Raw genomic sequence first — 26,271 nt, forward strand, 5'->3', positions numbered from 1 at the left:
TTGCTTGACCTTTAATGTCAACCCCGTATTTTTAACATGAAAACAATAGAAAGTCAACGTGATCATGGAATCGTATATGAAACTAAATATACATTGGAATTTTGCTTTAAACCACAAAATAAGGGACAACAACTTCAACGTGTTTAGACCTCTTTAGGACGGCGCGCTCGTGCTCCCAATATCTCTCTCTCTATGCCTGTTGTATGCTGTAACAATGTTATGTTAATAGATAGCGAAAGGATTATCATTTATTTCGCATTCTGACGGTCAATGTTTTACATAACCAGGGTGCTGGATCAACGAGATTTACACAAGGGCTGGACGGAATGTAAACACACCGTTAAGAACGTGATTTTGTTTTCAAATATGTTCAGTTATTGAAATACATTTGCAAACATCTTTAGTGAATAAAAGTGTGTATGGATATCTTAAGATCTAAGAATTAATTATTGAATACCTCTGAAATCGGTGCCAAAATTTTACACAAAAGACTGTCAATTATGCACCAAAGATTTTTGCACACATATCGTCGCTTTATTGCTATAGTGCTCTATCTCCATTTTTTTCAAAAATGAGTTTTTTTATATCGCTGTGCTTGTGAGAACGAGATCTTTAATATGCCGTAATCGGATTCAAGATTCAGTCGTCACAGAAAAAGTTGTTCGATTCAATTTTGCTCTCCCACATTTTGTATAGAAAACAGAAGAAGTTTTTCGATTCTATTTTGCTCCATCTCCCACATTTTTACAAACGGGTGAATGCTGTACTGCACCATCTCCGGGACTTAGAGCAAAGTAATAAACGATTTTTATAAAAAAAATAGCAGAATGCTCTATCTCCATACATAAAATTGCAAATAGCATTTACATATACTTTACTAAAGTAAATATTTAATTATATTCATAATTCCCGTTTGCTGATAAACATTCATGTATATTTTTGTCCACATACGTGCATAAATAAGTGAGAAAATAAATTTTAAACCTTTAAATGCGTTTTTCTCCAAAAAATGAAATTAGTAGTTAGAGCACTATAGCAATCAAGCGGATTCAAGATTCAGTCGTCACAGAAAAAGTTGTTCGATTCAATTTTGCTCTATCTCCCACATTTTGTATAGAAAACAGAAGAAAATAAAGGTTAAACCTTTAAATGCGTTTTTCTCCAAAAAATGAAATTGGTAGTAAGAGCACTATAGCAATCGAGCGACGATAGTTCAATAACTCGAGATATTTGCAAAAATCAAGTTCTGTACGGTGTGTTTTAATTCTGACCAGCCCGTTTGTAAACGCCGTTGATCATGCACCCTGAAAAACAAATCCAAAAAAAGTCAAACAATATACACACACAGTGTATTCCGACAACATAACATTACTATTCCTGTTGATAAATCTATATACATAAATAGGTTACAGGATTTGGAATGGACAAGATGTCATCCGCTTCAAACTAACAAAACTACAACTTTCTCTGTCCAACTGTTCACTACTTCCATCCAAACATGCGTTTTTTAAGACTCCAACTTTTATAAATATTATTGTATATCGATTGTTTCATAATAGTTATCATTCATTTAACATAATGAGTACCTTTCCATAATATAAATTGTGCATGTGGCTTATACGCTTAAATATATATACGTAGATAATGACGCGAATACGATAAACAATAACGAACCAGTGTAAACCTAATGAATTAGGACGAAAATTTGAATTTTAAAACCTATTGACGTTTCATGTAAGATTTTGCTAGCGGTGTGTTTGACAGATCTTTTCTAATTATAAGGGACATGTTAATGAAAGTCGATAAATGTTCTAAATAATTAAGCGGCCATAATAAAAAGTTGAGAATTGTATTTAGTATGATGAATATTCAAACATATTTAAAGTGAGAGCTGAATGTGAGGTGGATTAGGAGGTATAGTACAGTTTATTTGCACATTTGATTTAAATTGTTAATTTAATAAGTATAAATTTTAACGTGTTAAGTACAACGCGCTATTTGCGGTATCGGAACATTACATCATAAATGATCTTTAAAGGAACTATAAACCATTTATACAATTATTTTGTATGCTTCACACATACTCCTTTTTCCTATAAATGCTTGATAGTGTATACATATTGCTAGAAATGTAATCGAAAAAAATACTTGTATTTTTACTTCGAATCCCAAAACGATTCTCACACTGGCTTTTTACAGAATTTAAATTATGAGATAGTAAGCCTTGAACCTCGAACCGGAATTGTCAGAAGAAAACTTTAAAAATAAGTGTGAACAGATTAATTGGAGTGTCGTCGCAACTGTCGTCAACCTTTTGGCGCTTGTCTTCTACACCACCGCCGTGGCGTCTTTCCACTGGGTGGAAAGGACGGACGACGGCTACGTCACGCATGCTGGCTTCTTCATGGCGTGCCCGACGATAAACGAGACTTGCTATGATACTTATTACCATTTCTACGCCAATCTGTATGGTACAGTAAGAAAGACTATGATGCTCGGTTACTTTATAATTTAAAACAAAATATTGTGTCTCAGTAATAAATAAATGATAGAGGCGCTTTATTATTAAATACCGTTAAAGATATGATGATAAATGCCATTAGCTCAGTATAGTAACGGAACACAGGATGAGAACACTTACACAGATAGTATTACAATAACGTGCATGCATTATCTGAGACCGCTGTCCTCAATGGCATCGCCATTCTGACCGCGGTTGTCTGATACATACACATGATGAATATCATCATTAAGTGTATCTTGCCTTTATTTAGAGATAGGTTTCAGCATTGCCAATGTTTTTTTAACGCGTATGGGCTGATCTATACAGTTGCACAATCAATAGCAAAACCAACATCACGGTGATTAAAACAAAGGAACTGGGATTTGCTATTAACTGTTCAATTGTTATCTGTCTAGCCCAATTTATAATTTGTCCAAATAGTTTGATATTTGGCTTACGTGAACATCAGGTTTTCTAAAGATGTGCTTACAAACAATTTAATTGACTGTGGGTTGATTTTATTTGAAGAGTGCAGTTTTATATCATTTGATTCCTTGTAGTTACTAGACATATAAAGCTCACATTTTCTTATATTCATTAGTATTGTTCTTCTTTATTTCAGTGCCGTTAAAATAGAGTTGCATGTCATCGATTTTGTTGAAATGATAAACAACAATAAACTTAAACAATTTATTAGACATGAATAAAACATAACAGAATTTAAACTTGACAATCGTTTGATGTGTGAGTACTTTAGAAATTGTATCGCTATTGCAAGAACTGGTCTAAACGTATTTGCTTTAATATTTATCTCTTGCCAATAACAATACACACATTACTATTTTATCTCGTTTACAGAAGGTTGTATTTCCTGCACATAAAGGTAAAATCATAGTCAGTACTGCCGTAAACGCTAGTGGGTTGAACTGATAACTGGTGTGAATAGAAAAACGTGATTGACACACAACGTAAGTTCATATTTTTTACGCCCATGTATTTTGTTTCATTCAGAAAAAGATGTCATCATAGCAAGCGCTGTTCTGAACGTATTTGCGTTGATGGGCTTCTACTTCTTCACGTCGCTCTCTGTTTTCTTTCTGTGCGGTCTCTATCGGGAGAAGCTACTCGCTACAGGCGCAGTTATCACCGCCTATGTTGCAGGTATAGCTATGTTATTTCGATAGATAATGATAGATAATGTTTAGCCGAAGAACACATACCAAATATATTCATGTACGTAATTAAGACTGGGGTCACGCCATTGAAACGGTCAGTTCGAACATTTGTTTATCTTGTATCATGTGCGTGTTCATACAACAACGTTAATGCAGGATCAAAGTTGTACAATGTGACTACCCACAGACTTACATACTCCCAAAGCTGTAGAAGTGCATGAACTTGAATGCGTTTTTGAAATCAACTTAAGGTCATCACGCTGTACTGATATATATATATATATGTATGATATTTTTTCGTGGCTTTCATTTGACCTACAGTGAACTTGGTGTTTATCAATGTACGCGGTTGAGCTCTCTGCTCGTCCTTTGTGAATATTTAAATCTAAATTGGATGCCAGTCTATAACTATCGCATTTTCTCTAAAATATATCAAGACTGGCCAGTCTTTAACTATTTCCTATGTTTCCTTGCGGTAATTGGAATAGCCATGTATGCAATGGCAATTAAAAGGCTTGGTTACGCCATCACATTTTTTCTAAAAGTTATCAAGACTGACAAGTTGTTTAAATTATTTTCTAGGTTTCCTGGCGATTATTGGCATAGCCATGTACGCAGTGGCAATCAAGAGGCTTGGTTACGCCCTTAGTTTGTCTTACGCTCTGGCAGTGGTAGGAATGAGCAACAATATACTTGCCGGCATCCTCATGTGTGTCGGCCGCAACATCAGCATGATGTCTACCGACGACGACGACGACAAGCCGACAGGAACGACAAGACGACATCCGATAGACAAGTCGACGGGACGGCGTCCTAACGACGACACTGACTTTGACGCAACCCACCGGAAGCAAATGCGCATGGAAGAGGAGCTTGAATTCGGAGGCGAGCTACCTAGGAAGAAGCCACTTCCGGGCTCGTACGGTAAACCGTTACCGATCAGAACTATGCGATCTCAACCAATTGGAAACTTGATGTTTTTTTCGGGAAAAAGTGTTTTAAACCGTTATTCTTTGCTTTATAACGCTGTTTATGTTTTATACGCTCATTGATTTTACATTAAGGTCAAATATTGATATTTTTCTGTTTTTACTAACGTGCCTGCATGACGCTTTCATCAAAATTGCGGGAAATATATAGTCCAACTACATGTGAACGTCTTTCATCAATATTGCGGGAAATATATAGTCCCACTACATGAATGAGAACTGCATTGCCTGCATGACGCTTTCATCAAAATTGCGGGAAATATATAGTCCCACTACATGAAGAAGTACGCTTTCATCAATATTGCGGGAAATATATAGTCCCACTACATGAAGAAGTACGCTTTCATCAATATTGCGGGAGATATATAGTCCCACTACATGTGAACGTCTTTCATCAATATTGCGGGAGATATATAGTCCCACTACATGTGAACGTCTTCCTGCATTACGTTTTCATCAATATGACGGGAGATATATAGTCCCACTACATGTGAACGTCATCAATATTGCTGGAAATATATAGTCCCACTACATGAAAAAGAACTTTTATTGCGACAAATACATATTCATATTTACACAGTTGAAATAGGCCGTTATGTTCCTTGATCAACATATATCATATCATGCATAGTTGCATAAAAAACGTTATGGTTGAATAAACGATAATGTTTTGATACAAATACTACATATCGCATCCACTCGAGATTCAAAATCAATTTTCTAAAGAAACATACAGTATTTACACAGCATATATTAATTTGATAGTTCAATATTTCTATTTGAAAAACATGGTCTATAAAAAGTGTTAATAAAAATAACAGTTTCAGAATAAATAAATTTTTTGACAAACTGTATGTTCTTCATAAGTACAATAATTCTAATGTGATGAGACTTGAATAGACATATATTAATGTAATATTCACATAACATGATGTAATATTCATATTACATTACGAAAACATAAGTACAGTAATTCTAAGGTGATGAAACTTGACTAAACTATTTCATCTGTGAACGTCTTTTTAACACCGCATGTAGAATAATAATGTATCAATGTTTTGGAATCTAAAATGACGTTGTACGTACTGTCGTCATAAACGACGTTTTATTATTTTACGAATATCTAGAATTTTGAAACAATATCTCCTGTGTATGTATTTTATAATATTCTATTTTTTAAAGGCATAAACACATAAATAAAATAATGTCTTCGAACAAAAACGGTATCTAGAACAGAGATAATCTATTTCATTGCCACTTAGAGAAAGATACTATTTGAGTTTAAACCTTTATTTTAGTAAGTATTTCCAGCTTTATGGTTAAAATAATTTAAACAACTGAAGTGTACGCTTAGAGTAATTATTGTGTTACAATGTATATATTTTGATGATTGAATAATTGTAATATATAAGAAAATGATTACAATTATTATAAACTCTACCCAAATTTAACTACGTTGTTAGCTCACTCATTTATTCACATGTATATCACCTGTTTCTTTATAGGGATAATGGAAAACACATTACAGGGCTTGAACGGCACGTGAATCGCATTGTTAATACACCATTTCTCCCGTTCAAGCCCTCATTTTGCCAAGTTTCTGCACCCCGCCAGAGGGCATTATAGATTGAGTTTATGCAATAATAATAAATAAACCACCTTTTGTACAGATTTTTGTTACTACATATGGACCGTGCTCTGTGAATAGGGGGTTTAATGCATGCGCGATAAGTGTCGTCCTATATTAGCCTGTGCAGTCCGCAGAAGCTTATCAGGGACAACACTTTCAGCCTAAAGCGGAATTTTTGCTAAGAATATACTCTCTCTTAACGAAATATATCATAAAAGCGGAAATTGTCTTGCCTGAATAGCCTGTGCGGACTTCACAGACTAATCTTGGGCGGCATTTTACGACCCATATGGTCATAGTCACATATGTTCTGTTCTATTCTTATTTTTTTCAGTCTTGGTGTCATCTTGTGTGTGCCTGTATGTCATTTTCTCTTTTTCTTTAACATATTTGTCCATTTTTAAACATGTTTAAATTATCTATTGTTTTAAAATAAAATAAGAGCTGTATTAATGAAACACAATCCCACCTACTTGAATTCATATATTTGACCTTTGACCTTGAAGGATAACATTTGACCTTGAATGATGACCTTGACCTTTACCTTTCACTACTCAAAATGTTCAGCTCCATGAGATACACATGCATGCCAAAGTTGCTATCTTCAATTTTGCAAAAGATTTGACCAAGGTTAAAGTTTTGGGACAGAATGAATGACAGACAGAATGACAGACAGACAGACAGACTGACAGACATACAGTCCAAAAATAATATACCCCCGATCATTCGATCCGGGGGCATAACTAAAAGTGTGCATGTATGTTTATCAAACACAGTCATATTTAAAGCACTATTGCACAATTGGTGTTTTTGAGTTATTTATTTCTGTCCCACTGAGCGCGAGGCATTGGTTTTGCACTTGTCCGTCCGTCCGCACGTATTTCCGTATGTTCGACCGTTCATACGTCTTTGCGTCCTGAAGTACGGGTTTCAACTCCCCTTTAACTGCCTGGTGGAAATATCTAAAATGTTCACCGTTGAATAACCATTACGTGTAAATGGTCGTAAAGAAAGAAATGTTGGATGTGACGAGTTTTGGAGGAGTATGGTCATTTGTCTATTACGGCGTCCCGAAGGTTGTGTTTTCAACTTTAGTTTTTCTTCTCTATCGATGGCGCTCAAACTTTCAAGCTTAAAAGACGATTCTGTAGACGATTCTTAAAATAGGCACGACTTTAGACCTTTGTCACACATATTCATATCCCAACAGATCCCCTGAACACTACATGGTGATGTGAGCTTCTATATTGAATGACGAATTTTCAGTCTGGAAAAGCTATACTATGCCCGAATTCAACATGTAAACTCTCAGAGTGACCTTGACTTTGAAGGAAGGTTAATAAATGATACGCGCCACACACAGCACATGCCAATTTGTCATTGACTTTGGTACAAATTTAACCTTCGACCTGTAAGAGTGACCATAATTATTGAGGTAGAGTTTTACACGCGATAAAACATCTCATGATAACACTTGAAGTAAGTTGTTTAAAAATCGCATGGTTAATGGCGAACTTGAATTACGGACAATCTTCGACGTACTAAAGCACGCGCTCAATCCGATACACTCGACAAAAACTCATCCAAAGCCACGACAAGCATTCATGCCTAGTCTCATCTCATACTTCTCTATAATCAGTCATTACAAGTCAATTTCAGCGAAGGTTTCCCACCCTCTTTTAAATGATTACTTTGTATGTTCCCTAGAATTGTTTAGTTCAATATTTACCCATTTTTTAATTGTTCTTTTATCTGATAAAAGTTTTTTCGTGGTTGCTTTTTGAAATATTGTTCAGGCTTTTTCAACAAACAGTTAACACGTTGTTTTATCTAATTAGTCCACAGTCACTGTTCCCTCGAAGCCATCGTTGGTGTCAATGTCAGCCATCGTGATGCCCTTATCTTTCAACTGTGTGGTTACTCTGGTACAATCGATTCTGAAATAAAGACAATATAAGAGCTTCCAGAGTAACAGAACGTTTTCTCCACATAAGATATAAGGAAAAATGTGCGGATGTACGAATTTCAACGGAATCTTTAATAATCTTATTTTTCTCCGTCTAAATTGTTTAATTGTAATGGAACTAACTTATACATATATTGCTATTACATATTTAAATATTTGCGTATTTCAGCGACATGCCTTGATTGACGACTCAATCATAATTGCGAGTACGCAGCATCTATGACATCAAAACTGATCGTGTATTTCAATTACATCAAATTGATAATGTATGCATGAATCCAGTATTTTCTTCATTTTGAAATAGGTTTAGTTAACCAGAAAGGAAAATGAGTTTCTTTATGCACACCATGAAACGGTTAGTCCCCCTCATCTTATTGTTACTTTTGTTTCAATGTAGAGTATTGTCTACATCAACACGTGCGATGAAGTAATTTACTATAAACCCCATTATGCCTTAGTAGTATTTAAATATTGATTCAATATTATCTCAAACATTTAGCATGTTTAACTTCATATTTGTTCTTGTTATATGTACCTGTGCTACACATACTTATATCGTTGCATGCACAATACAGTTAATACATACTCTGTCATTACGTAGGGTGAGCTCCGAGGATCTATGCCGTTATAAACAATGGCGCCATCACTGTTAATGGTAAACAGCAATTTCCTTTGAAAGGCTAGTTTAAGCATTCTGCAAATGTTTATTCCATTGTTCGAGTAAGGGAGATACACGTGCTCAGTTAAAGCCTTATACATTTTGCCATCCTAGAAGAAACAATAACAAGAACTGTATGCGCGCATAAGTTTATAAACTTGACTAAAAAGTTTTGCTTTTGGTGATTTGTCGAATGTTTGTTTCACTCGTGTCGTTACAAAAAAATCATTGCATTCATAACTTGTTATAATAGTGTGTTTCTATAACTACAATACAATTTTATTGGATCATTTGCCACGAGAAACATGTAAACTCTTTGTTGTAAGCAACCTTCAAAACTTCATAAACGTGTTTAATCACTCCGGGAAACAAAATTGATTAATTGTCCTTAATTAAAGCCAGTTTATGCCTTCTTGTTTTAAGTTGTTCGTTTGCACAATGCTTGTTCATAGTAATTATATATTTTCACGAATCACATAAAAGTAGACATTATAATATATATTCTAAAACGGCATGCATTAACTCACATATACACTTGGAGACTTCACTAAATCAACACTTTTCAAACTTAAATATCTCAGTGATGAGTTAAGATTTTAATTTAAAATTGCACATGTAATCATTTTCCTATATTTCGTGCAAATTAACGACACAATCATCCATTCTTAACAACCGGGCGCTTTTGCACGAGTGGTAGGTGTGGTTTCATTTTTTTGCACGTGAAAATGGTAAAACGCTATATGATTCTACTTTAAATTTCAAGTTCTACATTTAATCTCCACATTTAAGGTGGATTAAAACACCAGGAAGAAATAATATTAATTTAAAAATCAATATTTCTCGTATCAAATTTCCGGAGCGCAACAGCGCAATCGGCACATCACAGGAAATCTTCCCCACTTGCTGAAGCATCCGATCGTCACGGATGAATGATTTAATCGTTTGCATTCACCTACTGTAATCGAATGATCGCATCTTCAATTTTACATAGAAAATATTTACTAATAACTGAAATGTTTAAGTTTGAAAAATGCTGGGTTAAAAAAACACTTGGTGTGGTACAACGCTATATAATTTAATTTCAATTTCATGATTCTTGGTGGGTTTTTACCAAGAAAACATAACATTCATTATACAAATAATATGGCTCATATGAATATTCATGAGCACAATGTTGCAAGCCGGTCGGTCTTTAAGACGTGAAAGATAATGCGTTTTACTTGTCACATTATTATTTTACGATGTACGATTTTGAGAATTTTACTTGTTCAGCGATTGATTCAATTTGTTATTTTTGATATTTTGTTGTTGATCAATTTCAATTTAATTTACATGAAGTATTCAATATGTGTTGAATTAGTCTGAGTCTATATTTTAACAAAATCCGTTCTAAAATAAGGGAGCTATATCGATTTGAATACGTGATACATCAGAAAAGTCTCCAAGTGTACAAAGTAAATCAGCTTAAGTTCATTATGTTATAATTGTGAGCATTCCAAGCTCGCGCTTAGAAAAAACAGTTGAGTCGATACATTTGCCATTTGTGTGATAATAACTTGTTTTAGAAATAAGCGTCGCGCGCCGAAATACTAGCAAACTCTTTTAGGTCTGGGGTGGTATTCCATAAACATCTTAAGTAATTTCTAAGATAATTTCACCTAAGGTCAAAATTACAATGTTGTGTACTTCTTTACTAAACAAGGAAACACCTTTTTTGATACATGTATTCCTTAAATAACATTGACATAATGATGTTATTTTTATGTAAATCTTGATGCCAAACTATTGAAATATGAAATGAAACACTTAAGAAATGTTCCCAATTTAAGGATAAGAATAATATTTAACGTATGATTCTTCTGGAATACGACCCCTGGTTAATTTCTAACACAATCTAAATAAGCAACACAATATTAATAAATGAAAATTATGAACACACAATTTTAAATTTTGTTCCTCAACTGGTTCATTGGAAATCAGGAGGTTCGCCTTTAACACGTGCACCTTTTAGGGCATGACAAAAATAAAATGTACGTTCACTGCAATGTTGTTTTGTAAACGCGACTTATACATACCGATTGTTGTCCATTTAAAAACTCGTACTTAATACGAAATACCAAAAAATTTATCGCTTCAACCGTCATCTTTCCAGGAGGTTGATTACCTAAAATAATATTTTACATATTTCTTTCAAAATGAGATTTACTTGTACCAAATTTATATAATGATTGCACTGCATTTTTAACTTATATCGACAACATCTCAATATTTAAATAACTAATTTTGTAACAAAGCTTTTAAAGGGACTTTTTAAAGATGTTGGCATGTATTGAAGTTTGTCATTAAATGCTTTATATTGATTCAGGCACACACTGGATCTAAAAAGCTCCAGTACAAGTATAAGATTAAAGATATAAAACAGTAACCCTCAACTGGGCTCGAACCAATGACCTCTGGAGTAAAAGTCTAACGCTTGGAAGACTCGGCCATCCGTGCTCATAGAGAATTGATGTATATTATACTTTATATAAGCAATCCTCGTAGTGTAACAAAATATAACGACAACAACAGAACTCTCCAAATTATTCAATCGATTCGTGTTGCAACGCTTTATAATTTTCAGGTTTTTAAATAGTCATAAGATGCATAATTATAATGGATAGTTTAGAGCATGGTTAATTTTCAGTATTTCCGTTTCCTCAGAAATATCATAACCAGATCGAAAATGTGCGAATCTGAAACAATTCTTTTCAATTTTTTCAATTTACCTAAACGTAAAAAGGTCCCTTTAAAAGGTCTCAGCCCTAACCCGTGGGTTTCACGAATGCTGGGAAACATGGGTTAATTTTAATCGATTGATCAATTCTGTTTGTACATAAAATGTTACCGGACGCAAAATTCTTCGGTTGTGTTATTTTCCGCGCACAGCTTTCATCTGCATGTTCAGGAGTCCCCTAAAATACATAACGTTTAGACAGAAACTACATGCATGGATTTCAAAATCGCTGAAAAGAAAAAAAGATGTTTTAAATTTGTTTTCATTTAAGTTCTGCGATTAATTTTTCATTAACACATGAGTTTTTTTTTTAAACACCCCTTGCTTAGCATGGACCGTTCAAATATTAGTTACCTGAAGTTATTGGATACCGTGTTGTCCGTCCTTCCGTTATGTATTTCTGTTAATCGATAAGTCATGTGTGTACTGTTTGAATTGTGTAATTTATGAAGTCATTTGGCCCAAAAAGGGATTTTAATTAAAGCTTATACATCAAGTGGTTGGTGTTGAAGGCAGGGATTTGATCCAGCTAAGCTGGTTTCAGTCAAATCTCTGCGCATAGGTTGTGCGTTGAATGTCGGTAAATTAGTTGCCTTATATAAACAAATAGAGGGTCGTAACAGGAGGTTCAGAACTGGTGATATTTCCGGTGTTTCATTGTTGTTGTATAAGAAGGTTTCAGCCTAAACGGTTTTGTCCTGTGACAGATGAACACTTACCGTTAATGAAGCATGTGTATCGTCAACGAATTCTTCGCTTCCATCACAAGCCTCTTGAAGTGTTCCAATTTCAAGAATTGTTTTCTGAAGAATATTTTCCAATGTTGGGTGTTCTTTAAATGTGAATTTTGTAATATGGTTTTTGAAGTTTGACTGCTTAATAGCTGTTCTTATTTCATCAATTTCAATGGCCAGTTTTTTAGAATATACAAACAAATGCCGTTCTTGTTTTTTCTTCGATAACTCCTCGATTTTTTCTCCACGCATTTGAATTCGAAGAGAAACGTCTTTGCAAATTTTTGCAAGTTCAACCAGACTGTTCATATTTTCTTTGTGTTTCCTCTCTGTGGATTGTTCTGCTTCGAACTGTAACTGGTTAAGCCTTAAATCAATTTTCTTTCGAAAATCTTTAATTGCGTCAATAGATGAGGCTCTACACTCGTCATTTAGTTTAACATTTCTGTCTACACGGACCTGAAGGTCTTTTATTTCGCCTTCGATTTCGTTCAAAGAGACAAGAAGGAAATTCGCCTTTTGTTCATCAAACTTTGTTATATGTAGATCAACGATTTCATCTTTACAAGTCATGTGTTCAGCCAGTATACATCGACCACATATGGTTGCGCCATGCCTTCCACAATAAAACGACTGAGGGTCTGTTTCGTGCTTTTGGCATTTTTGTTCATGTATGTCTTTTTCTATGGGTACCGATAAGCATGTCTCGTTCTCTGAGTTATCCAACGGAAACACAATATGACTAGTAAATAAATGTATCTTAGTATGATTTGAGAAGCAACTTACACCAAGCGAAATATTACAGATTTCACAGAATCCAAATACGGGTTCTTTAAAGCAAAACCCACATACATCCGATGCCAAAGCCATTCTGACGTGTATTTTGCTGAAAAACATAAAATATGCATTGTCTTGACTAAACACGGTTGTTTTAAAGACATAGACACTGCATGTAACTTTTACGTAGATTTCGTGCGATTTCAATCAATTGTCCGGAACATCTAATTAATTCAGATTTTGAACAACTATTGTTTCTAACAACCATCTTACCGACCATCTTGGATGAAAACAACTCAATTAAACAAGGGCTGTTTGTAAAGCATGCATGTCCCCCATATGGGCTGTCAGTTGTAGTGGCAGCCATTGTGTGAATACGTTTTTTGTCACTGTGACCTTGACTTTTGACCTAATGTAAGTTATCATCCGGAAACTATTTTACTATTTCGAGTCACTGTGACCATGACCGTTGACCTAGTGACCTGAAAATCAATAGGGGTCATCTGCCAGTCATGATCAAGGGGGGAGTGAGAGAAGTTGTGTTTTTTTTGGAGGGGGACCGGGGGGGTAGGGGGGAGTGAGAGGGGGGTATAATGTGGGGTGGGGTAATTTATTAGATTAGGAGATGTTAAAAAAAAATGAGGGGGGTGGGGGTAGGATGGTGGGGGTGAGAGGGGGGTATAATGTGGGGTATGGTAATTTATAAGATGTTTAAAAAAAAATGGGTGTGGGGGTAGGGGGGTGGGGGTGAGAGGGGAATATAATGTGGGGTGTGGTAATTATAACATGTATAAAAAAATATTTTTTTAAGGAGGGGGGGTGGGGTGGGGGGGGTAGGGGGGTAGGGGTGAGAGGGGGTATAATGTGGGGTGTGGTAATTTATAAGATGTTTAAAAAAAATTGGGGGGTAGGGTAGGGGGGTTGGGGGTGAGAGGGGGGCAGTGAAAAATGACGTTTTTTTCCCAAAAATCTGACCAAAAAATTCCCCAAAATAACCAAATTTTCCCAATTAAGCCAATTAAGGGGTGAGAGGGGGATCTAATGTGGGGTGTGGTAATTTATTAGATGTTTAAAAAAATTGGGGGGGAGAGTTGTGGGGTGGGGGGTAGGGGGGTTGGGGTGTAGGGGGTGGGGGGTTAGAGGGGGGTATAATGTGGGGTGTGGTAATTTATATGATGTTTAAACAAAAATTTGGGGGAGGTGGGGGTAGGGGGTGGGGGTGAGAGGGTGTATAATGTGGGGTGTGGTAATTTATAAGATGTTTAAAAAAAATGGGGGGTGGGGGGTAGGGGTGGGGATGAGAGAGGGGTATAATGTGGGGTGGGGTAATTTATAAGATGTTTAAAAAAATTAGGGGGGTGGGGGGTAGGGAGGAGTGATGGGGGGTATCATGTGGGATGTTAAAAAAAATTGGGGGATGAGGTTTGGGGGGAAAGGATTATGGTAGGGGCGTGGGGTATTTTTGGGTGGAATCCATTGTGGTATTCAGGTAAGTGTTGTTTTGTCAACGTTATAATAAATGTGATCATTAAAAATAACAAATGATCTCACACTGACATGAACAAATTTCCTCTATTTATAAAACATGACATTTAAACTTATTGCATTTGTTTCCCCTGTATATAAGAAAGATATAATAGTGTATTACCTCCCCTGTCCTGCTTATATTTATATTAGTCAACAAAATTAAACATTAACACAATATTTAATATACAAAATATACAAAAAATCTCATATTCTGATAATATTTTTACTGATCCACTGTATTGTATTCAAAGGATGATGTTTCATTGGACTGATAATTATAGATTTAAGATTACAGACCAGTTGCTTCAGTAATATTGTTCAGAGTTTGCCCTGTTGGCCGCGTATGCATTCTTGAGTTATCATTCAAAAACCATTTTACTATTTCGAGTCACCGTGACCTTGACCTTTGACCTAGTGACCTCAAAATCAATAGGGGTCATCTGCGAGTCATGATCAATGTACCTATGAAGTTTCATGATCCTAGGCCCAAGCGTTCTTGAGTTATCATCTGAAAACCACCTGGTAGAAGGACCGACAGACCGACATGAGCAAAGCAATATACCCCCTCTTCTTCGAAGGGGGCATAATAACATTCGTATCGAATATATTAAACAAAGTAGCTGTCCGTGATAGTTTATAATACCTTTAACAAAATCCCAAATAATAAAACAACGTGTTTTGTATTCACACCATGTGTTTTATTGTCTTGCGAATTTTGTTCCGAAAACAATAATGAGAACTTGAAATGTGTTAAAACGTAATTGACGATAAGTATGATGTTAATGTGATATACTATGTTGTATTATTATTGTGTTTTAAAAACACATTTTTCATTCCATACCTTCAAACATATAATTTAGGATCTAAATCCAAATGCTTGTTTTATGTTGTAAGAAAACAAGCTACACATCCGACCATGTTCAATGCCATAGCAGTACAGTACACTCAGTTCATTGTTAATGAATAGGATATTAAAATTATTAGATAAATAAAATATGATTGTACATTGTACTGTCAATATGCTTCTTTAAATTAAATCGTTTAACTTCAACAAAAGCATTGGTATTTTTCCTTGTGTAGTATCGTGTCGTAACCAAAGTTGAAATCCCCAAGCACAGAATATCAGGTAATAGTTTGACTTCTTAATCAGACACAATCGCGTACTATCTGTATTTGTCAACAAATGTGATAATATGATTAAGGTCAAAATACAAGTCACAATCCGCCTTATTACTGTATAATGGACCACATTCTTCCTTTGGTATAAACATACTACTTTTATTAGTTTATATTGGTGTACAGGCTTCAAAGTAACTTGAAGACTACAAAGCGAACGTTTATATTTGTTGTTTTTAAAATGATCACACATGCATATTTCTACTTTCGATTTCAAAATTGACAGTCGAGCAATTCACCGTTACGTTGCTTTAATAGGCTTTACTACTATTAAACAATAACACTTTCACATAAACATACCTTATCTATTATTCCAATAACAGAATTTATGTAATAAAGAAAATGTGACGCGATTATGTGTAATTATGCAACACTGAGTCTAAATTGACACGAATCGAAATAGAAGAGATGGGCGATTGTCGATTTGGTGAACGATACATACTGTGATACAAAGAACAAGAGACACATTCAAGCCAACTTGTATATGAGGAATATGCCATTAAATCATTCACATTGTAATCAAATCCCCAATGTTAATATTTTAGTAATGTTTTTTTTCTATAAACTATAATTAGTATTCGTCCGTCCTTCTGTAACGTATAGCCCGAGCTCCGGGTTTCAAGAATTAAAAGTCACACATATGAACTTAAAAAAAAATGAAACCAATATTAATATATCATTTTAATAAAGCGTCCATGTTTGATGATTAGGGAAATCCCCAAGCACAAAAAACAGGCAATTACTCTGACTTCTTTATCAGACACAATCGTGTATATTTGCCAAAAATCGTCATAACACGAGTAAGGCCAAATTAAAAGTCACAATTCACCTTATCAGTTTATCATGGACCATATTCGTCCTTTGGTATAATATACTATCTTAATTATTTTATGTTGGATTACTTACTTGAAAATGAATTTTAAGACTACATATACAACGTTTTTATTTGCAAAGTGTGTAACATGTACATACATGCATACTTCTACTTTCGATTTCATAATTGACAGTTTAGCAGTTCACCGCTTCGTTTCTGCTTTAACTTACTTTACTTCAATTAAACAATCACATTTGTAAAAATGCATAACTTATATTTTATCCAAATAACAATATGCTATAAAGTAAAGGTGACGCGATTATGTATAATTATGCAACACTGATGCTATATTGACAGGAATCGAATTAGAAGAGATTGGCGATTGTCGATTTGGTGAACGATACATTCTGTGATACACAGCAAACAGACACATTCAAGCCAACTTTAATATGAAGCGTATGAAAATAAATCATTCACATTATGATCAAAGACCCCAATATTAATATTTTAGTAATGTTTTTCTCTATAAACTATAATTAGTATTTGTCCATCCTTATGTACATGTAATGTATAGCTCGAGCTCCGGGTTTCAAGAAATATGACCAACACATATGAACTTAGAAACAAATAATAAAACGAATATTAATATATATATATATATATATATATATATATATATATAGATATATATATATATAGTATGTAATAGTATATATGATATATATTTATTTATTTATTATTTATTTATATATATATATAGATATGATAGATATATCTATATATTATAGATATATATATATATATATAATATATATATATATATATATATATTATAATATATATATATATATATATATATATATATCATATATATTAATAACGTTTCCCAGTCTTCGTGATATTAGGGACCAATTGGTTACGATAAATCCAACGCTCAAGCTATAACTTCGGGTGTCTGATCAACTACTTTATTGACCGCTTGACTACTGCCTTCAAAACACAAGACTTCAGATCAGACACAAAGATCTAAGGTCAAGTTCGAACGGAGACTCCGGGTCAATTTAAGTCGGTACACGTGTTTCCTTAAACGCGGCGCTTTAATATTTTGGACGATATTATAAGCGAGCTTTTGTGGGTGGTTATTCCTAGATTTCTCGGTCTTAAGACGCTATAAACGATGATTGTTAAGTATCAAGCGCTCAATTTCCATATTGTTCTTTAAAACAATATTGACTCCCCGAAAACAAAGTTTTGTTAATACGGGCAAAAGCCCGCGAAGCGGGCGTTGACCGTTCATACATATGGAAATTTAGACATAAAATTACATAAGAATACCACACATGGATGCGTCTCAAAAAAAAATTGCGACGCGACATATATTTTCGCGATGCTATATATGACCTTGAACAAATAAAAAACACGTTGACATATGCTTAATCTCATGTAAATACATACCTCAGGAAAAATTATATCAATGACATCATAATTGTGTAGCGAATCGCACTAAATATTTTCGCATTATTTGTTTTTCTTCGCAACCGTTCCAGAGTTAAGACCTTACTCAATTATCTCCCCTGAATACGCATCTTCAGTGGGTATAAGCCGAAGACTGGTTCATTACCTATAGTGACAGTCTTTTCCAAACACAATTTACGTGAACATAACCCGCCTTTAAAGTTAAATATATTGCCGAATCTCAGATTTCTGTCGAATTTACTTGCTTTGATCTTTTCGATATCTTATTGTTATTATTATCCTGACAAATCATAAACGCTTGTTAAAAAAATATTTGTTTTAAACATTGTAGTTGGCATCTCTATTCTTCCAGTATTATCGCGGTATTTCAATAACGACACCCTACTGTTTATTTGTCAGAATTCGTGACACATTTTCCATTCGCTCTCAGAAAGAAGTTGTACGTGTGATCATGAGCAATATTCTGGTAATTTGTCGTTGTTATCCATTAGAAACACATTAATTCACAAAATTTAAAGATATTCCGATCCAACTTTCTAGTCGTTTAGCTTTAATTTTTAACGTATTTACACCTCGTCTGCTCGCACTTTACCGATATCCCGAAAGGTTACATATCACAATAATAAGTTTAGGCCTAAAACCACAAAATCCGATACCTTTGGATTTTCTTACCACAATTTTACGTAAAAATCTTCCAGATTCGAAGTCAACAAAAAACAAGATATTTATAAATTGTCTGCATTATTGATCAGATTTTAAGATATTTGTTGGTTTTCCGTCTTTAGAAGCTGTTCTGCCAAGGCAAAGGCTGGGCATCACAAAAGCCATTCTATCCAGCAAAACTGACAGTGTTGGTTTACAGAAATCAATAAAGGAGGGATTCCTGAACTATCAAAGTTTCCAAGCTATACACACAGTTATTATCTGTGGTGATCTTTATTGGTTCTGTTGGTTTACTTGGATGGAACATGTGTGAACTTTTATATAACTTTGAAAAGTCTATATCTGTCTATCTATACACAAAAATCAGTGGATAGTTTCATAGTTATGGTCATTTATAGGTTTTGGTGGCCATCTTGGCGTCCATTTTGGACGCCATTTTGGATTTGGGTGTAATATAATAATTTTTTACAAGGTCTGATGATCTTTATGTGTTCTTTGACCATTGAAACCTATATATATCCACCAAAATAATTACATTTTAGTGGATATTTACATAGTTTTGATCATTTAGGTTTTGGCGGCCATTTTGGACGCCATGTTGGATTTGCGTGTACTATTCTAAACTTAAACAATATCTGATGATCTTAATGTGTTATTTGCCCTTTGAAACCTATGTATAGACACCAAACTCATCAAATTTGATCGTATAGTTACATAGTTATAATCAGTAATAGGTCTTGTCGGCAATCTTGGCGGCCATCTTGGTAAAAAAAATACCTTTTCGGAAGTCCGATTGTGGTAAACTTTTGATATGTTTTTAAGGACCTTCTACCCTACCAGTACCAGTTAAAATACCTTTTGTAGCAACTTTTTGGTGGTTGAAGGTATTTTTTTCATATATTGACCCTACTACAGTTATGATTTTTTTTGTTGAATTCTGATTTACCCCACCCACCTTTTAAAGGGAATAAAACAACAACGCCGTGTCCGTTTTAGATGAAAATAGCATCACTGTAAAGAATATTGATGCCCGTACACTATACAATAATAAGTCTTTTTGATTGAAGGGGGAAGGGGAATAGTAAATGTTGAATATGCATGTATGTAAAAAATGTGTTAAATGAACAAGTTGTTCATATGATTAAAATACATTGCATATAAAATTATTGTGTACATACTGCTATAAAAAATAGTTGTAGAATTGTACTTGGTATAGGAACCAGTAAGATCAGATTTGGCAAATCATTAATGGCATGTTGTAATTAAAAAGAATGCAAGTTATAGCTTGCACTTTTGGCAACCAGAATATATAACTGGTCATACATAAGTATAACGCTTGAATTAAACTTTTGTACATATGGGCAACGTTATACAATGTTAGAAGTGTACTTGATTTGCCAGGGCTGAAGTCTTGTATCTGCGTTGATCTCATATATTGGGAAAGGAAACTGTAAAACAGAAAGCATGTTAATATCCTCGTTTGAATAATAAAATATATTATAAATGTATACGGGAGATAAATTAATATTTTCAGACGAATGGGAACTTGTTAGTAAATCATAAGTATGTTATTAATAAGATTTGAATAATATTGTTAAAAGTTGCAATGCTTGTCAAGATTGACAATAAGATTAGTTTTAATTATTGAATTTATTTTTCTTTCCTTCTTCTTCATAATTTTAATCGAGTGCACCGGGATTGTCTCCCATATGGCCATCGCCCCCAGAAAGACGTGTTAGTTGGTTACGGGGGATAGTGCAAGATACAGTAGACACCCCGTTCCAGAGGTGACCCTGGGTCTTTTAGTGCCCGGTGTATAGCACCTAGTACACTGCACCTCGGTTTAACGTCTCATGCGAAAGACGAGTTAGTAGGTTATGTGCAGCGGGGGATCGAACCAGCGATCTCTGGATTTTGAAGCCAGTGTGTTACCACTAGACATTTTTGACTTTCATATATTGTTTATACTCTGTACTCTGGGAAGTCATCTTCCACGGAAGGAGTCATTGCTCCGACTTAGGACAACGCCTTACAAAGGTATTATTGGAATCTAGTATTTAATAGAGTAAATAATAAAGGGTTATTTCACTTATTTCAATTTTGCGTTGACTTACTCCCAAAAGCCTTTTAAGGTTTAATAGTTAAATTGAACCCGAGACTATTACAGTCCTATTACACTCACATACCACATGACCTATCTTTGTTATTGTTTAAATCAATTCGGCTTGGAATGCTCTTGAAGAAAAGGTATGGTTATGAGGGTGTCTACGCGCAACAGTTTGACTTTATTTTTCGTTGAAGCTGGTTTTACATTGAATTTGTTTAGGAAATCTTTTGGTATATTGTGACGGAAAATGCGGGAGATTGCCGTGCAGAGATATCAGATATTAGTGGTGTGTAGCTTAAATGTTAAAGAAACAAATTGACCAAAAAAATACAATATCATGCAATGATGCGCATACATATTCAGCAAACAATAAAATAAATCGTTTTATTTCTAAAGGTTATAATGCGTAGACATGCAAGCCTCAGTTTTTTGTTAATTACGAAAAATTGATTGATGCAAGCGACTTTTCTCTTGTACCATCACGTTTCGTAACTTAAAGGGGGTGTGTGCAAATACAAAGACAGGTGTTATTTTGGTAATATGCTTAATTGCGTTTTGACGCTCCCGGTATTGTTCAAAAGTATTGTTTTTATAGACACATTTATGTTAATTAGTATATTGTATGCAACTACAATAAAACGAAATAATTCTACACACGTGTACACCGTTTTGAAATATTTTATTTCTGTCAGGTGTTAGTCAATATAAATTGCCGCCTTAGAGTCTTTTGATGATTTTTGCTTTGGCAGACTCTTTAGTGTAGTGAAATAAGGTCACTTCCAACAGTCAGATTTATTCTGAACGCGAATTATTTCAGCTAGTCAGGTGTCAACTGCATTGTATTTTAACGTCGCCATTATTGTGAAAATACTGAGCCCAAGCCGGGGATTGAACCCACGACCTCCAGAATGGTAGTCAGAAACTTTAACCGCATCACTGAGCCACCCCAACAGCAAGTCTGTTGGAAGTGACCTTATTTCACTACACTCTTCCCCCTTTTAATGTTCAAGGCCCTGACATGCCCGCTACAGCATGTCGTGCATCTGCATGGCCCGCTCAGAAACCTTAAACAGCTAAGACCGATACCCGCATTCACAGTCCTGTTTTGCCTCGTCGCCATTAATGTGAAAATACTGAGCTCACGCCGGGGATTGAATCCACGACTTCCAGAGTGGTAGTCAGACACTTTAACCGCATTGCTAAAGAGCTAGCCCAACATCAAGGCTGCTGTTGGAAGTGACCTTATTTCACTACAACACATTTAACAACCAATACACATACTGGTTATCAGGTACTTGCCATAATCTAACTAAAACTTCTAAGCTAATGACCCTCCTGGTCGTTGGGAGCTGTACGTATGAACTTACAAAAGCTCAAAGCATTCAAGAAGAACTAGGTAATCAGGGACCTTTACAAACATTTTGGTTTGTATAGGTCATTGATATAATTTTAATTTCACTCCACATGTGCATATAAACATTTGTAAAGCAAAATGGATGGGTCACAAGTTTAAACAAAATTATTCTTAAGTATAATTTACAAAATCTAATGAAGATATTCATAAGTATAACATGTTTAATTATATAAGGAAATTAAGCTTTTACTGTTTAATGCTATTTAATATTTGCAAAATATTTTAAATTTCAAATGAGTTTCAAACTTTTACAGCAAATAATGTCTGCTCGAGGAGTACAGAGGTTTTTACCAGTGTTGGGTATGCCAACATCAGTGTTGCAGATTGGTACAGTAACCAAAGAAACCAAGCATGCGTTCCTAGTGATACCAGGTCGGTTTCATAAAAATCTTGAGGGAAAATGGGGTTTTATGCATGTGTGTTAAGTGTCGTTCCAGATTAGTCTGTGCAGTTCCCTTAACTGGATTTTCGCTAAGAAGAGACTTTCTTTAAACGACAAATACCATACACACAGAAAGTGCCGTCTCTGATAAGCCTTTTCGGGCTGGTATGATACCTACTTTGAAAGTAATGCTTGCAATTTAGCTAAAATAAATCGGTTTAAACTTAAGTTAATTTTATGGAAAAGAACAAAATTACATTTGTTAATGACAAGCATATAAAGATACGGCTGCATAGTTTAACCATTATGTTTTAAATCTATATGAGGCTTGTTCTGTTAAAATGGGGTTTGATGCCCGTGGGTAAAGTGTCCACCCAGATTAGCCTGTGCAGTCCTTATGACATCAAGAACTGATTCTACCCGGAAAACCAAATGTCTCGATTAGTCTTTCAATGCAATGAAGCATAACGAATTACATATATGAATGTTGACATATGAAAATAAACCATCATAGTTTATGCATCCCCATCATCAATTTTTTACCTACTTGTGATACATATTATTGTGTACATTTTTTACAGGAAATCCGGGCGTCATAGAGTTCTACAAATCTTTCATGGAAAAACTGTACGATAATTACCAAGGAACAATACCTGTGTGGGGGGTATCACATGCGGGTCACGTTAAACCACCAGACGGAAATCAGGCCCTGTACAGTGAGTTTGAAATGTTGATAAGTCAGTTACTAAGCAACACGATTATGTATGTTGTGAATCAATTTCACATGATAGGATCTACACACTCAATAGTGTCTGAAGCAGTCTATAATAAATAGGTTTGAGCTAAAGCAAGCAAATAATACAGGTTATCATAAGTCCTTTATTTTTAAAAAATCCATCGTTATAAGTTCAAAGGCTCATGCTCAAATACATGAAAAAAATATAGTGGAATATTGTTTTTATCACAGAACAGACAATTTTGTATGTATTTGAGCCACGCGTGGGGAAAACTGGGCTTAATGTGTGTGTGTAAAGTATATTCCCAGATTAGCCTGTGCAGTCCAAACAGGCTAATCACGGACAACACTTTCTGCTTGTACGGTACTTTTTGTTTAGAGGAAGTATCTCCTGAACGAAAATCCAGCCTAGACGGAAAGTGTCGTCCCTGATTAGCATGTGAACTGAACAAGCTTATCTGGGAGGACACTTTATGCACATGCATTTATCCAAGCATTCAGAGAAAGCGGTTCATTTGAGTCGTGTTCTGGGAAAATTGGGCATTATGCATGCTATTCGCACAGGCTAATCAGTGACGACACTTTCCGCTTTTATGACATTTTTTGTTCAAATGAAGTCTCTTCTTAGCAAAAAATCCATTTTAGGGGGAAAGTGTCGTCCCTTATTAGCCTGAGCGGACTGCACTGGCTAAACTGGGACGGCACTTTATGCACATGCATTATGCCCAGTAAAACAATCATGTTACATCAGCGGCCAATAACCACCAATACATATAAACAACACCAAATATATACATATACGTTATTTAGACTGGGGTCACTGCATTGAAACGGTCAGTTCGAACATTTGTTTATCTTGTATCATGTGTGTGTTCATACAAAAATGTCAATGCAGAATCAATATAAGAAATGTCTAGATGATGTGGACCGAGTCTGCATGCAGCTGTTTTTACTCTGGAAACTTGAAAATATTTAACGAGGTACGATGCTGTAATATGTTAATGAAATTTTACAGTTTGCCGAAAGTTGTCCAGCTAAAATAATTGTACACTGTGACTAGCCTAAGTCTTATTTACTCCCAAAGATGTGCAATGTGAATACCCACAGACTAACAAAGTTTGTCAAAGCTGAAGAGGTGCAGGCACTTGAAGGTGTTTCTAAATCAACTTTACGTCATCACGTTATACTGATCTATATGATATTCTTTTAAGGCCTTGATTGAACTAACAGTGAACGCGGTTTTAATCAATGGACGCGGTTGAGCTTTCTGCTGGTCCTTTGAAAATATTTGAATCTAAATTGGACGCCGGCCTATAATTATCAAATGTTCTCAAAACGCTATCTAGACTGACTATTTTTCATAATTAACCAGGTTTCTTGGCGACTATTGCAAAGTTTTATTATTTGCAAAGTTTCCTGGCCATCATTGCCAAGTTCGTATTACGTCCTAGGTTTTCTAACGTTATTTGCCAAATTTATATCATTTCCTATCTTTCCTGGTGATACTTGCCAAGTTTTTATTATTTCCTAGGCTTCATGGCGATAATTGCCAAGTTTGTATTATTTCCTAGGTTTCGTGACGTTAATTGCCAAGTTTTATTATGTCCTAGCTTTCCTGGCGATAGTTGCCAAGTTTTAATTAATTTCTAGGTTTCCTGGAGATAATTGCCAAGTTTTCTCCTAGGTTTTCTGGCGATAATTGGCATAGCCATGTATGCAGTGGCAATCAAGAGGCTTGGCTACGCCCTCAGTTGGTCGTTCGCTCTGGCAGTCGTAGGAATGATCATCAATATATTCGCCGGCATCCTCATGTGTGTCGGCCGCAACATCAGCATGATGTCTACCGACGACGGCGACGACAAGCCGACAGGAACGACTAGACGGCATACAATAGACAAGTCGACGGGACGCCATCCGATAGACAAGTCGACGGGACGGCGTCGTAACGAGGACACCGACTTTGACACAACCCACCGGAAGCAAATGCGCATGGAGGAGGAGCTGGAATTCGGAGGCGATCTACCTAGGAAGAAGCCACTTCCGGAGTCGTACAGTTAACTGTTACCGATCAGCAATGCGATCTCGTGCAATTGGAAATTCGATTTTATTTAGAAAAATATTAATTTTAACCGGTAATCCTTGCTGTATAATGCAGCTGATGTTGTTTAAGCTCATTGGTTCTACATTTGGGAAAAATATTTATTTTTTCTCCTTTAACTAACATTCCTTGATTGCGCCTTCATCAAAATTTCAGAACATATTGTTTTGCTACATTTAAATGTCGTTTCACACCGCCTGTAGAATAATAATGTATAAATGTTGTACAATGTATAAATGCTTTAAGATGATATTCTTTTAAAAGGACCGTCAACCACGAATTATGAAAAATTAAAAGTTCTAAAATCCCGTATTTTTTACAATTATTAGCTTATATTAATTAAAAAAAAACACGACTGGTATATGATATTACTTGAAAAAATGTTGTTAAGTTTTCATATTTTCAGTATATGTGGAAATAAATTTTACTGGGTATGTCTACCAGGTAACTACCAGTTAACTATAAATAACGCCAGTAGATTGAAAGGGGTTTCATTGACCAAAAAAAGTTGTCGCCACTTTTTCGCGGCGCGAAAACTGTCGGTTATTCCAACCTTATTAATAAGAACAATCATTTAAAAAAAACTTACTACATTAATGTCATTGACTATATTATCACTTATTTAACAATAAGTACCTTCGTAAGTCATACCTTCATAAGTCTTAATAAG

At 35.0% G+C, this 26,271-nt stretch overlaps 2 protein-coding genes and 1 long non-coding RNA gene across 3 annotated transcripts in view; 1 reads left to right on the forward strand and 2 right to left on the reverse strand.

The window, feature by feature from the left end:
* The window catches only part of LOC127849911 (uncharacterized), a 91,809-nt gene extending 75,639 nt beyond the window's left edge, over positions 1-16,170 (reverse strand). The window contains exon 1 of the mRNA XM_052382660.1: positions 15,948-16,170. Within this exon, the coding sequence (XP_052238620.1) occupies positions 15,948-16,006 (59 nt within the window). The 5' untranslated portion in view covers positions 16,007-16,170. The remainder of the gene's footprint in view (positions 1-15,947) is intronic.
* Positions 7,399-12,884, reverse strand: LOC127851073 (uncharacterized). Its single transcript, XM_052384554.1, has 5 exons — positions 12,417-12,884; positions 11,809-11,875; positions 10,997-11,085; positions 8,850-9,031; positions 7,399-8,234 (listed from the first exon to the last, which is right to left on the reverse strand). The coding sequence occupies exons 1-5, from the start codon at positions 12,738-12,740 to the stop codon at positions 8,132-8,134; spliced, it is 765 nt and encodes a 254-aa protein (XP_052240514.1). The 5' UTR covers positions 12,741-12,884; the 3' UTR covers positions 7,399-8,131.
* Positions 16,171-21,331: 5,161 nt separating the features above from the next.
* LOC127851078 (uncharacterized) lies at positions 21,332-23,483 on the forward strand. The gene is made up of 3 exons (XR_008035650.1): positions 21,332-21,506; positions 22,640-22,757; positions 23,349-23,483. It is a non-coding gene; the product is annotated as an uncharacterized LOC127851078 (long non-coding RNA).
* The last annotated feature ends 2,788 nt before the right edge of the window (positions 23,484-26,271 follow it).

This window comes from Dreissena polymorpha, chromosome 11 (assembly GCF_020536995.1).
Source record: "Dreissena polymorpha isolate Duluth1 chromosome 11, UMN_Dpol_1.0, whole genome shotgun sequence".
NCBI classification, from domain to species: domain Eukaryota; kingdom Metazoa; phylum Mollusca; class Bivalvia; order Myida; family Dreissenidae; genus Dreissena; species Dreissena polymorpha.